This window comes from Triticum dicoccoides, chromosome 5B, assembly GCF_002162155.2.
Source record: "Triticum dicoccoides isolate Atlit2015 ecotype Zavitan chromosome 5B, WEW_v2.0, whole genome shotgun sequence".
In the NCBI taxonomy this organism is placed as follows: Eukaryota; Viridiplantae; Streptophyta; class Magnoliopsida; order Poales; family Poaceae; genus Triticum; species Triticum dicoccoides.
This window is the reverse complement of record NC_041389.1, coordinates 698,101,758-698,123,491: the sequence shown is the minus strand read 5'-3', so window position 1 is coordinate 698,123,491 and position 21,734 is coordinate 698,101,758. Positions and strand designations below refer to the sequence as shown.

Genomic DNA, 21,734 nt, shown 5'->3' with positions numbered 1-21,734 from the left:
AGTGTGGCGTTTCTGCTCCCGGGCTCAGCTGCACCCACGCTGACGAAAAAATCAAAACAAATACTAGAAAAATTCAAAAACTTTCAAAAAAAATTGGGTGGTAGATAATTTGATGCGTGAGGTTCGCTGCAAATTTCAACTCATTTGGACATTTGAGCAGCTCTCTGCAAAAAAGACAAAATCAAGGTATGTAAAAAAGTTTACTGTTCATGCGCTGTTTTGACCAAATTTGTCATTTTTGCTGAGAGCTGCTCAGATATCCAAATGAGTTGAATTTGGAGTGGACATCATGCATCAAATTATCTACCACACAAAAAAATGGATTTTTTTTGAATTTTTCTAGTATTTGTTTTGAAATTTTTTCTGACCAGGAGCAGATGATCGCCTGGGTGCCGATTTGGATTTTCGGTGATGTAGCCACTTTGAGTTGACAGTAGTACATAGTTACAGAGAATGCCTTCTAGATCCAATGAGCCCGGACTTTAGAAATTTCAATATTAAAATTTTCAAGTTCCAAAAGATCTGAAAATAATATGTACATATGGATGTAATATATGTACATATAATTTTTTTATGCAACACATGTTTTTACATATGATTATACCATTTTTTACTACAAATCCACAAAATTATCCTTTTTTAGTATCTCACATTCTAAATATCTCGTACTAAAAATTTATATACATGTATAATTCATCGATTATATACATTTTTATATTTTTTAATGAACAGTTAAATATGATTTGTACTTCAAAAAATTCAAGCTCAGACCCCAGCTCCAAATCACCTCACTTGTAAAAAAAATAAAAAAAAATAAATGTGAATGTACAGATATGGCTCCCGCATAAACGGCAATTTTTAAATCAAGCATTTAGAAAGATCAACAATGTATGTAAAGTTCCACATGTGCAAGTTATATGTTTTCATATAAATTTTGGCTTCACGTGTTAAACAATTTTAGAAAAAAGAAACTCAGTGATAAAAAATTATCTTCACATAGGCAACAATAATAATAATAATAATTTTTTTCTCGATATTTGCAAGCACATGAATGATGATATAATACGTTTTGGATGCCAATCCCTTGCGAACGGTTGCTAGGAGGGATGGTAAGGTGAACTCCTCAGATGGCATTTTGTGTGGCTGGGGGTGGTATTTTACAAAAATGTCATGGCATTTTGTTTAATTTGCAGGGAGTTTTTGGCAAAAATTGCCACCGTGAGATCAAGATCAGATGGCTCGGGGGCGTTCACTGACATCCCACCCCCAGCAAATGTTTGCCAGATATCTATACCGTATCTTTTTAAAAAAAATCTACATATGTTTATTGATGGGTGTGGCTAGATCTCATTCCAAGTCTCAGTCAAGTGACAGAACATGTAAAAAAGAAGACAAAAAAAAGTTTAAAAGAAAATTTTGCATGGATATCCGCATGAGATCTCATAAATATAGCATCGACTGAAACTTGATTAAATCTTAGCAATCTCGTTGATTGATTATTCGACAAGGTTACAATAACGCTGAAGTTATCCAACAAGAACTCTAAAACAAAATTCTGACATATATATAATAAGCAGTTACGTCTGTTTTTGACACTTGGAAACTACTCTTCTTTTGCAGATTGGCAGCAGGTAACTAGTAAGAGGCAATCTACAGAGACTGGATGGAGGCAATCTAGTGTACAGTATTAGTGAATAATCACAATCTTGCGAGAGCGAGACACGACACGCACACATCTTCTACTGCACGATGCTGTCGCCGTAGAGGGCGGCGAACGCGACGTCGGCGTCCTCCCTGGACCGGCCACGCCGCCGCGGCCGCGTGAACGGCAGCGTCAGCGACGTCGCGAACCGCGCGGACATGGACCGCCGGTGCCGCGGGGCCGTCGCAGCCGCAGTCGCCGTCGATGGCGGCGACAGCAGCGCTGCCGACGACACGCCAGCGAAGGTCCACCGCGCCGACGTCGAAGCGGGGCAGGTCCACCGCGCGCCGCCGCTGGACGCAGCGCGTGCAGAGGCGCCGGGGGGCAGCGCGAGCCTCGGAGGGAGCTGCAGCGGCGCCAACGACGACGGTGGTGCTGTAGCGGCGGCTGCGTGGCATGCCGGTGGCTTCGGGGTGCCCGGCTGGAGCTCCCACTTGAAGGGCACGGCGCCCGGCGTCCTGAACGACGGCAGCTCCTCCGTGGACGCCATTGGTTGCCCCTAACGGACGGCGTGAGCTCTCAGGTGTGGTCAACTGAAGGAAAGCGCAATAATGCAGACAGAGTGCGGTGCCGTGCCTTGCCCGGTGGTTTTATATCGCCATCGTCAGAGAAGATCACTTTTGCAGATTGAACCTTGGGGTTTTATCACTGTTGGAGTTGATTCCAATTTGGACCACCTCTTTGTCACGATCCCATAATTGTGTCACTGCATTTTGGATTTTACAATATATATTCGGATTCCCAACATCATCATATTTCATAATTTTGTCCGCTGCACACTATAATTTGGATTCTATGATGTATTCCAATTCGCAACGTCACCATATTTCATAATATATAGTCAGGTTCGCACTACATTTTGGATTCTACAACATATTCCGATTCGCAACATATTTTGTTTTGGGGGTTTGACCTTACATCACACCATGCTCCTATATGAGTCCAATCTGGCCAGCGCTGCCTCGCCCTCTTCTGCCACTCCCCCCCTAACTTCTAACCCGAGTTCTTGACCAGGTTTGGGCTTGCCGGCCCCTAGCGCCAAGTTGGCCCGTCGTCTATCAGCTCGTAAATGGCCGAAGCGCCTCCGAGTTGGGTCAGGAAAGAAAAGAGTAGTTGTTCTTGTCATGAAAAACAAAATGCGATACAAATCTCCTCGTTCTCATGTGCTAGCGAACTTTGGCTTTTGTAATAAGTCCTCTTTTAGTTTGTTGAACGAGTCTCCTCATTGTGTGGTAGTAAGCTCGTAGACAATGTAAACATTTTTTGTTCTTAATAAAGCTAGACATTATGACCTTCCCTAAAAAAAAATACAATGCAAAGTGTCGCTTCAAGGTAGTCCAAATCGAAATTAACTCTTGTTATTGCTACAAAATAGAGCCGACATGTACCGTCGACAATAGTGATACATAAATGCTCACTACAATAGCAAAAGTCACTTTCGAGGGCGGGCGCATTGGGGCCCTATTTTTGAATAGTGCCAAAATGCTTTGTTGAAGTTTCAAAAAATTCTGAAAATAAATCAACATGTTTATATCGATGTATATTACACATGTGCAAATTTGATGCTGAAATAAGTAACCATGTGAGCTGCACAAAAATGACAAAATCGTGATTTTGGAAAGATGAATAGTGCATGTATTATTCACTATTTGGAAATCACCATTTTGCCATTTTTTGTATAGCTTACATGTTTACTTATTTCATCACCAAACTTTCCACATGTGTAATATGCATCCATATGATCACTAAGAAATTCTTTTCGGATTTTTTTTAAACTTTAAATGTGATTTTTAATGTACTTAAAATAAGATCCTTCAATACACCCGGGTTCTAAAATCCACTCTCCACAGCAATACGGATAATCCACCGGTACCGACGTATACAACACAAAATTATAGTAACTAAGGCCACAACGCCTCACACGTATATCCTTGCCAATTGGTGCCACGCAGCTAGTCGACACTGGCGCTGTGTGTCCAACTCCAACGCTGCCGATTCAGACACCGATGTCGATTTCAGAATTTAAGCCATCGTATTGAAACATCATTTCAGAATTTAAGCGCCAGGGCCAACGTACTGAAACAGTTGTAGACCAAGCTTGGACCCTTGATGATGGCCAAATGATGGGAGCAGTAGCATCGACCTGCGAGGAGCCCGCGACGAAGCGAGGAGAAACGGGAGGACTGGACTGCAAATACGAAGGTGCTGATTAAGCAGAGCAGAGGAGACAAGTCCAAAACTGTATTGAATTGATTATTTAGCATAGTAATACAGCGAGGAACGAGCTGTGCTTGATGTGTACGGCCAAATTAAGAGAGAGACACAGACCACTAATGACTGTTGTTGTTTTGCTCCAAGTGTCGTCTTCCTGGTCACTCAAGCCAAGTCCCACTGGAATCGCCGGCCGGACTTCATATTAGTGTTATTTTAGAGGGAAAAATCCAAGCTCTCTTAGCTAGCCAACTGATTCCATACCCTTTTGTTTTGGCAACACTGTTTCCACACCAACATGGCACCAATGATTCTTTTAGAAGCATCAGTGATTGTTTTTGTTTTTGTTTTTGTTTTTCAGAAGACATCAGTGTTTTTTTTCTCTGAGTGAGGCCAAAATTTTGAGGCCCATGAAAAGTTGGGCCAGGACAGGCCGGATGGCTGATCGGGGCCAGCGATAGATAGGCCCGACTGGACATCTCGGCCCACCAATCTAGAAGCTCATATGCATTTTCTGTTCTGATGATGATCCTTTTGTTAGACAGGAAAATAAAAGCTCTCTTTCACTACCCAACTGGTTCCACACCCTTTTGTTTCTGCAACACTGTATTTTCTTTCTCTGATTTCAGACCAAAATTTCGAGCCGGGTCAGGCCGAGTAGTTTGTCAGGTCCGGTGAAAAATGGGCCCAACCGGACTTCTCGGCCCATCCAGCTAGAAGATCGTCAACACCTGAATGCCGAAATCACTAGTTAAGGAGTACTCCTTACGAAGATCACTTCAACTTTCCTAGGTTGCGACAAATGGCGTGTTGCATGTGCGCCACTTGTCACATCCCGGGAGTTTTCCCTTTTTTCGTAGATCCGCTTATTCAAAACGTTTTATCTCTTAAACCGTGCATCCAAATCTCAGACCGCTTCCGCCATTGGATTCCTCGCGTCGAGATCTTCAAAAATAGATCCTATGTTGATAGGTTTTGACGAACTTTTTTTTCAAAAAAAACCGGACGAAAAAACCGAACCGAGAGCATGGGTTGTTTCCCTTTTCAAAAGAGGCACGCCCGTGCCTCCGACGAAATCACAACTGTGCCTCTCGCGGAAGCAAAACCGTGACTCTCGCGAAAGAAAAAAATGTATTTTTTTTCGTTTCCGAGGAGGCACGGCCGTGACGATTGAAAAGCACAACCGTGCCTCTCGCGGAAGCAAAACCGTGGCTCTCGCGAAAGGGAAAAGAAACATAAACCGCTTTTTTTTTGTTTCCGAGAGGCACGGCCGTGACTCTCGCGAAAGCAAAAGCATGCCTCTCGCGGAAGCAAACCGTGACTTTCGCGAAAGAAAAAAAATAAAATGTGTTCGAAAATTTCGAGTTAATTGCACAGAGGTACCACAATTGAGGCATTGGATGCGGATTGGTGCCACTTTTCGTAATTTTTACATGTCAGTATCATGTTTGGGGTAGTCCGTTGCAACATAGTCTAAACTGCGTATAATAGTGTATTGATCGTGTCTCTGACGGTAGGGGCCCGCCTGTCAGGTGCTGTCGTGGCTTGTTCTTTTGCAAAAAAGACCTTCACTCTTTATATTTAATCACGCATCCATCCCTTGTTAGCCGAAAAAAGGGCCTGCCAGAAAAAATTCCGACGAATCTTTTTAAACGGTCGAGCGCCGCGAGGATTCGAACTCGCGCCGGGGCGGTCTAAGCGTGCGCGCACAGCCTCTACGCTATAGCCCCATTTCCTTCATAACGCACACGTGCTTCATTTTATATAAGTCCTTTAGTTTTTTTTTTGACCATACAGCCCAGCGCTACTGCACCCTTTCGTTCATAATATGGCACACATATAGCCTTTTATACTTCGAATCATTTTGTTATTTTTTCGCATATGTTATTTTTTTGTGTTTCTCATATTTGGGTATTCTTCGGACCGTATAGCCCGGTGCTACTGCACACTTTGCTTCATATATGGCACACATATAGCCTTTTATGCTTCGGATCATTTCGTTATTTTTTTAGTATATGTTTTTTTTCGTGTCTCTTTTAGCTTTTCTTAGATTTTGGGTATTCTTCAGGCTGTATAGCACGGCGCTATTGCACCCTTTGCTCCATATGGCACACGTATAGCCTTTTATACTTTGGATTATTTTTTTATATGTTTTTTTTTCATGTCTCTTTTAGCTTCTCAGATTTTGGGTATTCTTCGGGCCGTAGGCAGTGTGCGTATCATATTTTGGGGCAGGCCCTCCTGCTGCCGGGTGCGAGACGGCTGACGAACCGCAGCTGGGGGAGGGCCAACCCTTCGACGAAGATAGCAGCCGGACGACAAGGTGAGGGATTGAAGGTTGAAACGAGCCGACGCCGGAAAGCAAGTCATCGCCGCAGCCGGCCCGCCGAGCTGCCGTGATGCCGACATGGCGAATGGAAGCCTCCACACCTAGAGAGCCGAGCAACCGAGCCACCGCCGGCGCCCATAGCCGGAGCAGCAGCCACGCCAGGCCGTTGCCCCAACCTGCGCCGCTCGCTGAAAAATCTAAGAAAAGCTAAAAGAGACATGAAAAAAAAACATATACGAAAAAAATAACAAAATGATCCAAAGTATAAAGGCTATATGTGTGCCGTATGAAGCAAAGAGTGCAGTAGCGCCGGGCTATACGGTCCGAAGAATACCCAAAATATGAGAAAAGCTAAAAGAGGCACGAAGAAAAACACATACGAAAAAATAACGAAATAATCCGAAGTATAAAAGGCTATATGTGTGCCATATGAAGCAAAGGCTGCAGTATCGCCGGGCTATACAGTCCGAAGAATACCCAAAATATGAAAAAAGCTAAAAGAGACACGGAAAAAAATATAAAAAAACCTAAATGAGATAAGGTATAAAAGAAGGCATGTGTGCGATAGGACGCAAACGGTGCTGCAGCGTAGTGGCCACGCCAGCACGCCTGGTACGCCGAGGCGCGTGTTCGAATCGTGGAACAGTTTTGTTTGATTGTTTTTTCTTTTTCAGATAATATGAGATGGATGCGTGATTAACTAAAAAGTGAAGGTCTTCTTTGCAAAAGAACAAGACACGTCAGCACCTGACAGGCGGGCCTCAACCGTCAGATACACCATCAATACACTGTTATATGCGGTTTAGACTATTTTGCAACAGACTGCCCGAGACATGATACTGACATGTAAAAATTACGAAAAGTGGTACCAATTCGCGTCCAATGCCTCAATTGTGGTACCTCTGTGCAATTAACTCGAAAATTTCTTTTGGTCAAAAAGCTAGGAAAGACCGGTGGAAAACCAAAACGTCAAAAAAATGCAGAAAAAACCGTTTATAAAGCCGAAAACGCGTGCGGAAAAATAAAAAAAAAAACAAAATCCGAAGGGAGCGCCCAGAGCGCGACACGTGGCGAATGGCTGAGAGTGCGCCAAGTGGCGGTGATCGTTGCGAGGCTCCCGAAGGAGCGCTTGTTAATTAGTTGCTCCCCCTGAATGCATTTTGCAAATAGTAGAACAAATCAGCGTCTGGATGTATTTTCGAGATCAACTAATGAATTTCAGTTATATCCCGGCTTGCAAAATTAACAATTCCCAACACCAGAGACCGCAGGCTATCAAATAAACACATTGGCGACGGGAATCGTCAGCATATGCGTATTGTGTAGGCTCCCAAATTCCTGTTTTTCTAATGAGAATTTAGAACTGGAGTGTTCTCACCTTTTTGACTTCAAAGGAAAACTTGCCCTCCAAACCAGCCAATCTGCGAGGGTTCCTTGCCCTCCAACCAGCCAAGCTAATCACCCTGTTGATTACTTCGTTTCCTGAAACAAGAGACAATATAGATGAGGTTAAACTACATCTTCAAACAAAACCTTCGACAATGACAAAGAGGTACTTTATTTGTCATGTGGATGACTTCCCGTGTTCTTGCTCGAATGCTTTCATCAGACGGTAAGCATCAATAGTGATGTTCAATTAAAACAAAGAGGCGTCACATCACAAAACGAAAACAAAAGAAAGAATGAGGCAACACGCCGAAGAATCAGGGTCAAGGTTTCTCCTGCTGGTACGATTAGTGATATCATTTGTGGTACTTAAACTAACACCTTATCGTTTGAGATGCAGTGAGCAGAGCACCATACCAACTTGTGTTTACTTATTTGCAGGCGCAGACCTACTCCAAATCAGTTTAACATGGCCTGGTATGCTGTATGATAACATGTAACATGAGTAATCAGCGTCCAGCTATGCTGGTTTTCGTAGCTAGCATTTTACTCCCAGCAGCGGCAACGCTGGCCGGAGCCTCTTCCGGGCGCTCCGTCTCGCTGCCAGGCTGCCCCGACAAGTGCGGCGACGTGCCCATCCCATACCCCTTTGGCATCGGCACGCACTGCGCCGCGACCAGCCTGAGCAGCTACTTCAACCTCACCTGCAACGGCACGATCGATCCACCGCGGCCAATGGTCGGCAATGACGAGGCAGTGGTTGAGATCACCGACATCTCGCTGGAGCATGGTGAGATGCGTGTGCTCAGCCCCGTCAACCACATCTGCTTCACTTCGGACACCACGTTCACCAAGTTCCTCGGAGGGTATGAGCTGCAACTCACGCCCTTCCTCCCCTCCCCGTCGCGCAACCGCTTCACGGTAATCGGCTGCAACACGCTTGGGCTCATCAGCGGGTACAAAGGCACCGCGAGCCAGTACGTGGCTGGCTGCTACTCCTACTGCGAGGGCGTCAATAACACAACTGAAGGCGCGCCGTGTGCTGGGATGGGATGCTGCGAGGCTGCCATCCCTGCCAACCTCACCTCCTTTGGGGTCAAGTTTGAGATGAACCAGAGCAAGGTATGGGGCTTCAACCCGTGCTTCTACGCCATGGTGGCAGAGGTTGGGTGGTATAACTTCAGGCAGCAGGACCTCATCGGCAGACTTGGGTTCGTTGACGATCGAGCCCAGAGAGGTGCCCCCGTTGTTGCTGACTGGGCCATTAGGAACGCCTCATGCCCGGAGGAGGGGAAGGACATGCCCAATGACTATGCCTGCATCAGTGTCAACAGCCATTGTGTGGCCGCAAACAATGGTCCAGGGTACTTATGCCAGTGTTCCAAAGGATATGAAGGAAATCCTTATCTTTTGAACGGCTGTCAAGGTAAAGTATCTACTCAAATTTAACTTCTGTGGTTTTCCAGGGATAGTTCTCTGAAAACTGATGCAATTCTGAACCATATCTCAGTGTTAGTTCTACAAGATATAGATTCATGAAAAATTAGTGTTCGACACAAGTCTTCAATTTTTTTGCTGGTAGCAAAAGGCAACACTCATATAGTCATATTTGATTTCTACCACACCTAAAGAAAGAATTGGAAAATAATGGCCTTCTTTTCTGGTGTGAATTGTTTATTTTAACACATGACGTAATGTTACTTTGGAACAAGTAATGTATAGGGAAGTTTACAGCATTACAAAGTGAATTGACTGGTTGACTTCATTACTTGTTGAAACTTTCTTCGGCTGACATATAACAATGAAAATAATGTGTGTTTAGTTTGACTATTGAGTGCATGTTCTTGTTATTGTCTTCAGACACAGATGAGTGCGCATTGCGTAAGCAGCACACCAAGTATGAAGATTTGTATCCATGCAGAAAAGGGGTCTGCCACAACACACCAGGAAGCTACTTATGCAAATGCAAGAAAGGAACAAAATCTGATGGTACAAATTTTGGATGCCAGTCTAAGCATTCTCCAGCAGACAAAATGGTTATTGGTAAGTATCATCTATTTAAAGAGATTACCTCTGTTTCATATTTTCATCTACATTAAGGCGTGTTTCGGAATAACAAACACCCATGTAATAGTAACATATAATATTATTCTAGACGCTACTAAGCAAAAAGGAAGAAAAAAAATACTGAAGTCAAAATTGAAATAGAAATTTACTAAATATATTTTTACAGGCCTCAGTGTTTCTGCAACGGTGGTGATGGCCTTAGCATGCTCGTTGATCATGCAATTACAAAGGAAAAGGCACAAGAAGGAGAAAGATGAGTATTTCAAACAAAATGGAGGTCTCAAGTTATATGATGAGATGAGGTCAAGGCAGGTTGACACAATTCGTATACTTGCTGAAAAAGAGATAAAGAGAGCAACTGATAACTACAATGAAGATCGAATTATTGGATGTGGTGGGCATGGGATGGTCTACAGAGGAACTTTGGATGATCAAAAAGAGGTTGCCATAAAAAAGTCCAAAGTAATCAGCGATGATTGGCGGGAAGAATTTGTCAATGAGATAATAGTCTTGTCACAAATCAATCACCGAAACATTGTGAGGTTACTAGGATGTTGTCTGGATGTAGATGTCCCAATGTTGGTCTACGAGTTCGTCCCCGGTGGTACTTTATCTGAGTTTCTTCATGGCGCTGGTTGTAGATCGCCAATCCCTTTGGATCTTCGCCTTAAGATTGCTACACAGTCAGCAGAAGCTCTAGCTTACTTGCATTCTTCGACATCTCGCACAATCCTACATGGGGATGTCAAGTGTGCCAACATTCTCTTGGATGATCAGCTCAACGCAAAAGTTGGCGATTTCGGAGCATCAGCACTTAAGTCCATGGATGAAAGTGAATTCATCATGTTTGTTCATGGAACACTGGGCTACCTTGATCCAGAGAGCTTTATCAGTCGTCATCTCACCGACAAAAGTGATGTATACAGCTTCGGGGTGGTTCTTCTCGAGCTGATGACCAGAAAGAGGGCTATATATACTGACAACTTCAACGAAAAGGAATCATTGTCATATAGTTTTCCATTGATGTTTCAAAAGAGGAGACACCTTGTTATGCTGGACATTGAAATTATAGATGATGCAGTTACGGTGGTGCTTGAGAACATGGCTGAACTTGCAGTGCAGTGCCTTAGCCCAAAGGGAGATGACAGGCCAACGATGAAGGAAGTTGCTGAGAGCCTACAGATGATGAGGAGACTCCGACTGCACTCAGCTAGTGATCCTGAAAATAATCACTATACACATAGCTATGGAGGATCATCTTCGGTTGTGGTCCCTTTGGAAGAGACAACACGTGGGACCATCGATATGTCAGAACTGGTTGAAGATCTTTCAAGATGATATTTGTAATTTTGTATGGACAGTCAATTCTTTTGTTTGTGATATGTGACAATATATATTTAACCCCCACTGTTGCAATAGTTACACCAATTTATGGGGCAAGGATCATAAACATTCGATTCGACATGCCAGAGAAATCACCACATACATCATTGTTTATTTTTGATAAAACACACACCATTGCAGGTATGGAACATGTAGATGATAGGCGTATAGTTTGATTATGAGTAACCAGACTTTGTTTTGGCCATTTAATTTGGAAATGGTACCATTTGGACTAAGGACATATCCACTTATGCAACACAATACGGATTTGATTAGTTCCATAACAGAAATCGGAATTTACCTGTGCTGGGTGGGGAATGAGTATCTCCCAATTCTGTGGTCGATACGCGCTGCCGATCCAATCATGAGCTGATGACTAGCTGCCACTGAGCAGACTCGGCGGCGTCACTACGAACTGATTCAAATTCATCAGCGCCGGCGTTGACCGCTAGTCTCCACACCACATGGAGCCCTCCCTCTCGGCCAGGGTCACCGCGGTTCGCACGACAGAGACTTAGTGCCAGAAGCCCGCATTTCTAACCCGTGGGAAATAGAAGTTCACTCATCGCATTGTTAGCTCTCTTTTGCTGCCACCGTCACCGAACAACCATTGTTCTCAAGCAGCAGAGATCATAACTTGTCCAGGACATGGCGTTTGATCCGCTTAGCTTCATGTGCCTCATTTTACTTTTCGGAAAACCAACAGGAGCCACATGTTTGTCAGTCAACCTTCGATAGTCGAATGATAAAATAGGAGCAGTAGCATCGATTTTGGAGAAGCTTCCGACGAAGCGAAGAAATAAAAATTCTTAATTGCCAACTGAGTCCATATCCTTCTTTCTCTGCAACTATGTTTCGACAGCAATATATCGCCAGAGCTTCAGGCCAGGTAAGATGCCGGATGGTATGCATTTTCCTGGGCCCGGAGGTAAATAGGCCAAACCAAACCACCTTGACCATCCAGCTAGAAACTCATCACAATGTTTAGAACCTCAAAACTCATCATTCGCTCCTTGTCTCCTCATGCCCCTCAGGCCCTCATAACATAAATGTATTCTTCTAGGTGAACATGTGACTATTGATATGCTCCAACTGAACAAACAAAAAAATCACCACTCTGACATTGCAACAAGTTAACACAGTGGCGAATGAGAGTGTACTGTGTAGGCTCCAGATTTCTTCTCGAATGAGCCGGGACCAGTTTGTGCTCACCTTGTTAATTTTCTATTAAGGGTAGGCCCCAACTGGCCAGTCTGTGATGATTCCTACTCCTGTATGTTACCAAAAACGCCAGATCACCTCGTTTCCTGAAGACAAGAAAAAAATAAAATGAGGGGGCAAAACCATTGACAAAAGCAACCACACAAATAAAGAATTAAGACTATGGCAAACACGCAATCAAGGTCAAAGCATCTGTGCGTGTTAACGTGCACCCCCACAAAACCACACTCATATACTAATACCACTTGTACTAGTTAACTGACACTCTTGGAGATTCCCTCCCATGAATAACCATATACAATCAGTATTGTATGACAAACTTACAAGTACATGTATGAGTGCATACATGTAACATGACTAATTGGCATTCAATCATGCCAGGAGCATCAACAGCCCTGCTAGTTTCCATAGTATGCATCTCCTTTCCAGCAGTGGCAGCAGTGGCCGGAGCCTCTTCCGGGCGCTCCATGTCGTTGCCAGGCTGCCCCGACAAGTGTGGTGATGTGCTCATCCCATACCCTTTCGGCATAGGGGAGCACTGCGCCGCGACCAGCCGGAACAGCTACTTCAACCTGTCCTGCAATGGCACGATGGATCCCCCACGGCCAATGGTTGGCGATCCCGGAGCAGTAGCTGAGGTCGCCGAGATCTCACTGGAGCACGGCGAGATGCGCGTGCTGAGCCCCGTCAGCCACATCTGCTTCAAGTCAAACGCCACATTCACCAAGTTCACCAGAGGGTACGAACTGGACAACACGCCCTTCCTACCCTCCCCGTCGCGCAATCATTTCACAGTCATCGGCTGCAACACCCTGGGGCTCATCGGCGGTTACAAGGGCGCCGCAAGCCAGTACGTGGCTGGCTGCTACTCCTACTGCGATGGTGTCAACAACACGTCGGATGGCGCACCATGTGCTGGGATGGGCTGCTGTGAGGCTGCCATCCCAGCCAACCTCACCACCTTCGAGGTCAAGTTTGAGATGAACCAGAGCAAGGTATGGGACTTCAACCCGTGCTTCTACGCCATGGTGGCCGAGGTTGGATGGTACAATTTCAGGCAGCAGGACCTCACCGGCAGCCTTGGGTTTATCAATGATCGAGCCCAGGGGGGTGCTCCCATCATCGCTGACTGGGCCATTAGGAATGGCTCATGCCCAGAGGAGGGGAAGGGCGCACCTAATGACTACGCCTGCATCAGTGCAAACAGCCACAGCATGGCTGCGAACAATGGCCCAGGGTACTTATGCCAGTGCTCCAAAGGATATGAGGGCAATCCTTATCTTCTGAACGGCTGTCAAGGTAAGATATTTACTCTAATATACCTTGTGTAGATTTCCAAGGATATTACTCTATAAACTGATGGAACTCTAGACCATATTTAGTGTTAGTTAGACTAAATACACTTCCATCGTTCCACGAAACATCTGTAAGAAAACTCACCAGCAGGTGGGTTCCGAATTTCACCTTGTGTAGCAACTCCAATTTTTAGTTCCAACAGAAGTCTTCAAAATTTCTGTGCATACAGGTGACCGCCTGGCACACCTCGCTGTAGTACTGGGAAAAAAACTCATCATTTCTATTCTAAATTACTAAAACGTGCTGTAATATTAAGTTGAGAAAATTTACAGAAAGCCAAGCTGCATTACAAAGTGAATTCCCTACTTGACTTTATTGCTTTTTGATCCATTATTAAAGAAAGTACTACAGTGATTTGTGTTTAATTTGATGCTTCTAAGTGCTTCCGTTAATATCTTCAGACACAGATGAGTGTGCATTGCGTAAGCAGGACACCAAGTATGAAGATTTGTATCCATGCAGAAAAGGGGTCTGCCACAACACACTGGGAGGCTACTTATGCAAATGCAAGACAGGAAGAAGATCTGATGGTACAAATTTTGGATGCCAATCTCTGCATTCTCCAGCTGAAAAATTGGTTATTGGTAAGCTACATTAAGATGTGTATTGCCATAAAGACATCATGTAATAGAAACAAAAATATTAACTCTGACCACTATTCTCAAGCTGGAACCAAAACGAAAATAGAGAAGACCAAATTCTAATAGAAATTCACTAAAGTCAGTTTCTCCAAAATATACTTTTGCAGGCCTCATTGTTTGTGTTTCTGCAACTGTGCTGATCACCTTAACATGCATGTTGCTCATGCAATTTCAAAGAAAAAGGCATAAGAAGGAGAAAGATGAGTATTTCAAACAAAATGGTGGTCTCAAGTTATATGATGAGATGAGGTCAAGGCAGGTCGACACAATCCGCATACTCACAGAGAAAGAGATAAAGAGAGCCACTGATAACTATAATGAAGATCGAGTTATTGGACGTGGTGGTCATGGTATGGTCTACAGAGGAACTTTGGATGATCAAAAGGAGGTTGCCATAAAGAAGTCAAAAGCAATCAACGATGATTGGAGAGAAGAATTTGTCAATGAGATTATAATCTTGTCACAGATCAATCACCGAAACATTGTGAGATTACTCGGCTGTTGTCTAGATGTAGATGTCCCAATGTTGGTCTACGAGTTTGTCTCCCATGGAACTCTATCTGAGTTCCTTCATGGTGCTGCTCCTAGATCTCCAATCCCATTCGATCTTCGCCTAAAGATTGCTACACAGTCAGCAGAAGCTCTGGCTTACTTGCATTTGTCGACATCTCGCACAATCCTACATGGGGATGTCAAATCTGCCAACATTCTCTTGGATGATCAGCTCAATGTAAAGGTTGCCGATTTTGGAGCATCAGCACTTAAGTCCATGGATGAAAGTGAGTTCATCATGTTTGTCAATGGAACACTTGGCTACCTTGATCCTGAGAGCTTTATCAGCCGTCGGCTCACCGATAAAAGTGATGTGTACAGCTTCGGGGTGGTTCTTCTGGAGCTGATGACACGAAATAGGGCTATATATTCTGACAGCTTCAATGGAAAGGAATCATTGTCATATAGTTTTCCCTTGATGTTTCATCAGAAGACGCACCATGTTATGCTGGACTCTGAAATTACAGATGATGCAGGCTTGGTGCTCCTTGAGAACATGGCTGAACTTGCAGTTCATTGCCTTAGCCAGAGGGGAGATGACAGGCCAACAATGAAGGAAGTTGCAGAGAGACTAGAGATGATGAGGAGACTCCATTTGCATGGGAACAATGCTCCCGAAAACAACCGCGGTGCGCATAACTATGGAGGATCATCTTCGGTTCTTGTCCCTTTCAACGAGAAAACACACGGAACCATCGATATGTCTGAACTGGTTGAAGATCTTGCAAGATGATGTTTGTGATTTCATATGCACAGTTAATCTTTTTGTTTGTAGTATGCAATACTAAAACCACACACTTCTGTAAATTGCAATAAGTTAGAGCAAGAATAATACACTCTAAAAACACAGCCTCTATAATGGTTTTAGAGTGCACTCTAAGAGTTTTTTTAGAGGCTAAAGTGCTTTCCCATTTCAGACACACTAAAACTGCAGCTATTATATTTTTGTTGTCATATGGACCCACTTGGCAGTGGTTTACCATTTCTTTCTTTCTTTTTCTTCCTGCTCATCCCGCCTGCACCTCCCCCGTACGGGCCGGCCCCTCCGCCGGCGGCCTCTCCCCGCGCAGCCACATGCTGTCAACCTTCGATACCAAATGATATGAGCAGTAGCATCGATTTGGAGAAGCTTCCGCTGAAGCGAAGAAAACAAATTCTTTTTTTTTTACATCAAAGAGAAAAAATCGCAGCTGCCAACTGAGTCCACACCTTCTTTCTCTTCAACTATGTTCTGATAGCAATATATGGTCATATATTTTCAGCTTATAAGTTGGGCCACATCGGATTCCGGATAGTGTGCATTTTGTTGGGCCCAGAAGTAAATAGGTCCAACCGTACCACCTGGCTCATGCAGCTAGAAACTCGCCACAGCCCTCCTCAATACATGAACGTATTCTTCTAGGTGAACACATGAATGTTGACATGCCCCAGCTGACCAATTTCTTTTTAACTAAAAAGCCTCTGAGAATGCAAGCTATAACGCGTTGGCTAATGAGTGTATGAGTAGGCTACATACTTTTCTAATGAGAAGTTGGAACCGGGGTGTTCTCACCTTGTTGGTTTTAAAAAGAATGTGTAGGCTTCAACAACTCAAATTGTCTCCTTCACGTTACCACCAACACCAAATCATCTCATTTCCTGGAAACGATAGAAAATAAGATGACGGGGGCGAAACCATTGACAAAAGCAACAACTCCAAATAAAGAAGTAAGAGTAAGGCAAACACACAATCAAGGTCAAAGTCTCTGTGCGAGTTAACGTACATATAGCAATACCAGTTGTAGTAGTTTACTGTCACTCTTGGATATTCTCGCAGATGAACTATATACAATCAGGATCGTATGGCAACATGCAATTACTTCTTTTGCAGAGATAAGCATACCACATACTGATTTAGCTGGGCTAGCTGATGTGCTGTTTGCATACAGGTAACATGGGTGATTGGCATCCAATCATGCCAGCAGCATCAGCAGCCCTGCTAGTTTTCATAGTATGCATCTCCCTTCCAGCAATGGCAGCAGCGGCCGGAGTCTCATCCGACCACTCCATGTCTTTGCCAGGCTGCCCGGACAAGTGCGGCGACGTGCTCATCCCGTACCCCTTTGGCATTGGGGAAGACTGCGCCGCAGCCAGCCGGAACAGCTACTTCAACCTCATCTACAACAGCACGATCAATCCACCACGGCCAATGGCTGGTCCTCCAGAAGCAGTAGCTGAGGTCGCTGACATCTCACTGGAGCATGGCGAGATGCGTGTGCTCAGCCCTGTCAGCCACATCTGCTTCAAGTCAAACACCACATTCACCAAGTTCACCGGAGGGTACCGGCTGCAGGACTCGCCCTTCCTACCCTCTCCATCGCGCAACCACTTCACAGTCATTGGCTGTAACACCATGGGGCTCATCGGCGGTCAGAAGGGCACCGCGAACCAGTACGTAGCTGGCTGCTACTACTACTGTGATGGTGTCAACAATACGTCGGATGGCGCACCATGTGCTGGGATGGGCTGCTGTGAGTCTGCCATCCCAGCCAACCTCACCACCTTCGAGATCATCTTTGCAACGAACCAGAGCCAGGTATGGGGCTTCAACCCATGCTTCTACGCCATGATAGCCGAGGTTGGGTGGTACAATTTCAGGCAGCAGGACCTCGTCGGCAACCTTGGGTTTATCAAAGATCGAGCCGGGAGGGGTCGCTGACTGGGCCATTAGGAATGGCTCGTGTCCAGAGGAGGGGAAAAACGCACCTAATGACTATGCCTGCATCAGTGCAAACAGTTACTGCATGGCCACGAACAATGGTCCAGGGTACCTATGCCAGTGCTCCAAAGGATATGAGGGCAATCCTTATCTTCTGAACGGCTGTCAAGGTTAGATATTTATTCTAATATAACTTGTGTAGATTTCCAAGGATATTACTCTAAAAACTGATGGAACTCTAAACCATAAAGTGTTAGTTAGACCAAATACACTTCCACGAAACATCTGTAAGGAAATTCACCAGCAGGTGAGTTCCTAATTTCACCTTGTGTGACCGCCTGGCAATACTCATATAATTGTATCTAGTTTCCAGCACACATCAGCATAGTAACGACAAAAAAAACGTCAGTTTTTCTGTAATATTAAGTTGAAACAAATTTACAGAAAGACAAGCTACATCATTACAAAGTGAATTCCCCTACTTGGCTTTATTACTTTTTATCCATATTTAATGAAAGTAAAAAGAATTTGTGTTTAATTTGATGCTTCTAAGTGCTTTCGTTGATATCTTCAGACACAGATGAGTGTGCGTTGCGTAAGCAGGACCATAAGTATGAAGATTTGTATCCATGCAGAAAAGGGATCTGCCACAACACACCGGGAAGCTACCTATGCAAATGCAAGACAGGAAAAAGATCTGATGGTCTATGTTTTTAAGGCGACGCCTTACCGCCTTAGGGAGGGGGGGGCGCTTTGGCGCCTAGGCGACGCCTAGGCGGGCGCTTTGGACGCCTAGGCGCCCAAAGCGGTCGATTTTCCAAAGCGGAGGGGGAGCGCTTCGACGCCTAGGCGTCGCCTAGGCGTCGCCTTAGGGACGCTTTAAAAACATAGCTGATGGTACAAATTTTGGATGCCAATCTCTGCATTCTCCAGCTCAAATATTGGTTATTGGTAAGCAGCGTTCATGTAAACAGCTTATCTCTATCCATGCCTCCATCAACATTAAGATTTGTACTGCCATAACAAACATCAAGCAATAGAAACAAAAATATTACCTCTGAACACTACTTACAAGTTGCAACCAAGAGGAAAACAGCGAAGTCCAAATTCTGAAAAAAGGAATTAACTAGCATCAGTTTCTCCAAAAAATATATTTTTGCAGGCCTAAGTGTTTGTGTTTCTGCAACTGTGGCGATGGCGTTAACATGCATGTTGCTCATGCAATTTCAACGAAAAAAGCACAAGAGGGAGAAAGATGAGTACTTCAAACAAAATGGAGGTCTCAAGTTATATGACGAGATGAGATCAAGGCAAGTTGACACAATCCGCATACTTACAGAGAAAGAGATAAAGAGAGCCACTGACAACTACAATGAAGATCGAGTTATTGGATGCGGTGGTCATGGTATGGTCTACAGAGGAACTTTGGATGATGAAAAAGAGGTTGCCATAAAGAAGTCCAAAGCAGTCAACGATGATTGCAGAGAAGAATTTGTCAATGAGATTATAATTTTGTCACAAATCAATCACCGAAACATTGTGAGGCTACTCGGCTGTTGTCTAGATGTAAATGTCCCAATGTTGGTCTACGAGTTTGTCTCCCATGGTACTCTATCTGAGTTCCTTCACGGTGCTGATCCTAGATCGCCAATCCCATTTGATCTTCGCCTGAAGATTGCTACACAGTCAGCAGAAGCTCTAGCTTACTTACATTCGTCGACATCTCGCACAATCTTACATGGGGATGTCAAGTCTGCCAACATTCTCTTGGATGATCAGCTCAACGCAAAGGTTGCTGATTTCGGAGCATCAGCACTTAAGTCCATGGATGAAAGTGAGTTCATCATGTTTGTTCATGGAACACTTGGCTACCTTGATCCTGAGAGCTTTACCAGTCGCCGCCTCACCGACAAAAGCGACGTATACAGTTTTGGGGTGGTTCTTCTGGAGCTGATGACACGAAAGAGGGCTATATATACTGACAGCTTCAATGAAAAGGAATCATTGTCATATACTTTTCCTTTGATGTTTCATCAGAAGACGCATCACGTTATGCTGGACTCTGAAATTACAGATGATGCAGGCATGGTGGTCCTTGAGAACATGACTGAGCTTGCAGTTCACTGCCTTAGCCAAAGGGGAAATGACAGGCCAACAATGAAGGAAGTTGCAGAGAGACTAGAGATGATGAGGAGACTCCATTTGCATGCAACCAATGGTCATGATGACAACGGCTTTGCACGAAACTACAGAGGATCCTCTTCAGTTGTTGTCCCTTTCGACGAGACAACACATGGGACCATCGATATGTCCGAACTAGTTGAAGATCTTGAAAGATGATGTTTGTATTTGATGCAGAGGCAATTCTTTTGTTTGGGATATGCAACTCTAAATATTTAACCCACCCACTGTTGTAATAAGTTTGCCAGTTTCAAATCTTAACATTTGGTTTGACATGCTGGATAAACCGCCATATACGCCATTATTATGTTGTAACACTTACCCCATTGTAGTTATCCAGCGACGAACAAGCTTTTGGATGTGTATGGTTCAATTAAGAAGCCCGGACTTTCGTTGTTTTGCACCAAGTGTCATCTTCTAATGGCAACTAACTTCAGCTGCCATTTCGATCAAAAAACATTCAGCTGACATTGTCTGCCGGAATTTGTGCTTATCTTTGCCGATGGGAAAAAATGCACTCTTTTAGCTAGCTGACTGATTCCCTACGCTTGTTCTATTTCACAAATCTATTTCCATAACAATTCAAATTGATATTTTTAGAGTAAGCAACCTTGTTTTATTATTGGCCCATAAATATAAGGGCTTATTTGTCTCTCATGGTATGCATTTTGTCGAGCCCAGTGGCAAATAGGTCCAACTAGACCTCCCAAACCATCCAACAAGATTCATCGCACACTCCATGTAAATGACTGTATTTTTATCAAGACATGAATGTTAATATGCTCCAGCTGACTGAACTAGTAATTCTCACCTCTGAGATTGCAAGCTGATACATTGGCAATGGAGAGTGTATGTGTATGTCCAGGCTCCAGATTTCTAATGAGAAGTTGGAACCAGGGCATTCTCACCTTGTGGAACTTTAAGAATTTTATAAGTCGATTGGTTGTTGCCATGTGAATTGTCCCCATTCTGAACTCTGAAGATATATTCAGCTATGTGACGCGATACTGAATCGAAGTTTACCTGTGGTGGGCGTGGAATGGATCCCCTTGTGTTGGCGCGGCTCGATCCGCTCCCCCGATCCAAACGTGGGCCGGCGACCAGCCGCCGCCGAGCAGACTCCCGGCCGTCGCAACGAACCGGTTCGAATTCACCAGCACCGGCGTTCGCCACGGTCGCCGCGCCGCACGGACCTCTCCCGCCGAGTCCGCGGGACGGAGCCTCGGCGCCGGAAGCCCGCAGCTACGGGAGCGCGAGTCCGGCAGGAACCGCGTGGACACTGCCGCTGCTGACGAGGACGCTCGCTGAAGCCTCCCTCCCTCCATCCCTGCCGCAGAGCCCTCCCGTCGAATCCGCGTCTCGGTTCGGAGCCGGAAGCCCGCGCTACTCCTGCCGCACCAATGCGGACGCTCGCCGAAGCCACCCGCCGGTCACCGCCGCCCGTCCGGCACCTCGGCGGCAGGGTGGGGGGCCGTCCGGCGGCTTGGGCAAGGGACTCTCACTCGCTCGCTCTAGTGTGCGGTGAAACGGCGAGAGTTATTCGAGTGGGCGTATTCCTGCCTTCAAAGCGTATTCTATTTTTACCGCTTTCCTTTCTGCTTTGTTGAATTTTGTAGCAGAAGATGAGTTGCGTAGCTATGACAGTGACAGCATATCATTTTTTTCTAATAGAAAAAACACCAAAGGTCATCTTATATACAGTATTTTATCAAGATCATTTGGTTTTAGATGTAAATAGAGAATAGAGAAGGTTTTTGGTCCTCTGAGCGAGAGATGGTACACTGTTCATTGCTGCTCAATGCTGCACCGCAACGGCACTAATTCCTTTACAATCTAAGAACTCATCTCTCGCTCCTGGTTTCCTCATGCTCCTCAAATAGTCAATACAATGAGGTCCATATGACATATAGGCATATAGGCATATAGGCCTATATGCAGCTATCTTTTTTATGTTGGGCTGTTTGGTCACATGCAAGTACTTTTTGGCCTGCAGCGCACGCTTCGGTG

General features: G+C 44.7%; 3 protein-coding genes, 1 long non-coding RNA gene and 1 pseudogene across 4 annotated transcripts; 3 read left to right on the top strand and 2 right to left on the bottom strand.

The window, feature by feature from the left end:
• Positions 1-1,469: 1,469 nt before the first annotated feature.
• On the bottom strand, positions 1,470-2,230 carry LOC119306708. Its single transcript, XM_037582860.1, has one exon. It carries the CDS (start codon positions 2,190-2,192, stop codon positions 1,740-1,742), a length of 453 nt encoding a protein of 150 aa, XP_037438757.1. The 5' UTR covers positions 2,193-2,230; the 3' UTR covers positions 1,470-1,739.
• Positions 2,231-7,615: 5,385 nt separating this feature from the next.
• Positions 7,616-21,213, bottom strand: LOC119312740. The gene is made up of 5 exons (XR_005151435.1): positions 20,751-21,213; positions 16,401-16,486; positions 13,740-13,853; positions 11,380-12,385; positions 7,616-7,724 (listed from the first exon to the last, which is right to left on the bottom strand). It is a non-coding gene; the product is annotated as an uncharacterized LOC119312740 (long non-coding RNA).
• On the top strand, positions 8,052-11,157 carry LOC119312736 (wall-associated receptor kinase 5-like). The gene is made up of 3 exons (XM_037588496.1): positions 8,052-9,054; positions 9,489-9,671; positions 9,862-11,157. Exons 1-3 carry the CDS (start codon positions 8,115-8,117, stop codon positions 11,031-11,033), a joined length of 2,295 nt encoding a protein of 764 aa, XP_037444393.1. The 5' UTR covers positions 8,052-8,114; the 3' UTR covers positions 11,034-11,157.
• LOC119312738 (wall-associated receptor kinase 5-like) lies at positions 12,689-15,774 on the top strand. Its single transcript, XM_037588497.1, has 3 exons — positions 12,689-13,598; positions 14,057-14,239; positions 14,404-15,774. Exons 1-3 carry the CDS (start codon positions 12,767-12,769, stop codon positions 15,579-15,581), a joined length of 2,193 nt encoding a protein of 730 aa, XP_037444394.1. The 5' UTR covers positions 12,689-12,766; the 3' UTR covers positions 15,582-15,774.
• LOC119312739 lies at positions 16,658-20,000 on the top strand (annotated as a pseudogene).
• Positions 21,214-21,734: the final 521 nt, after the last annotated feature.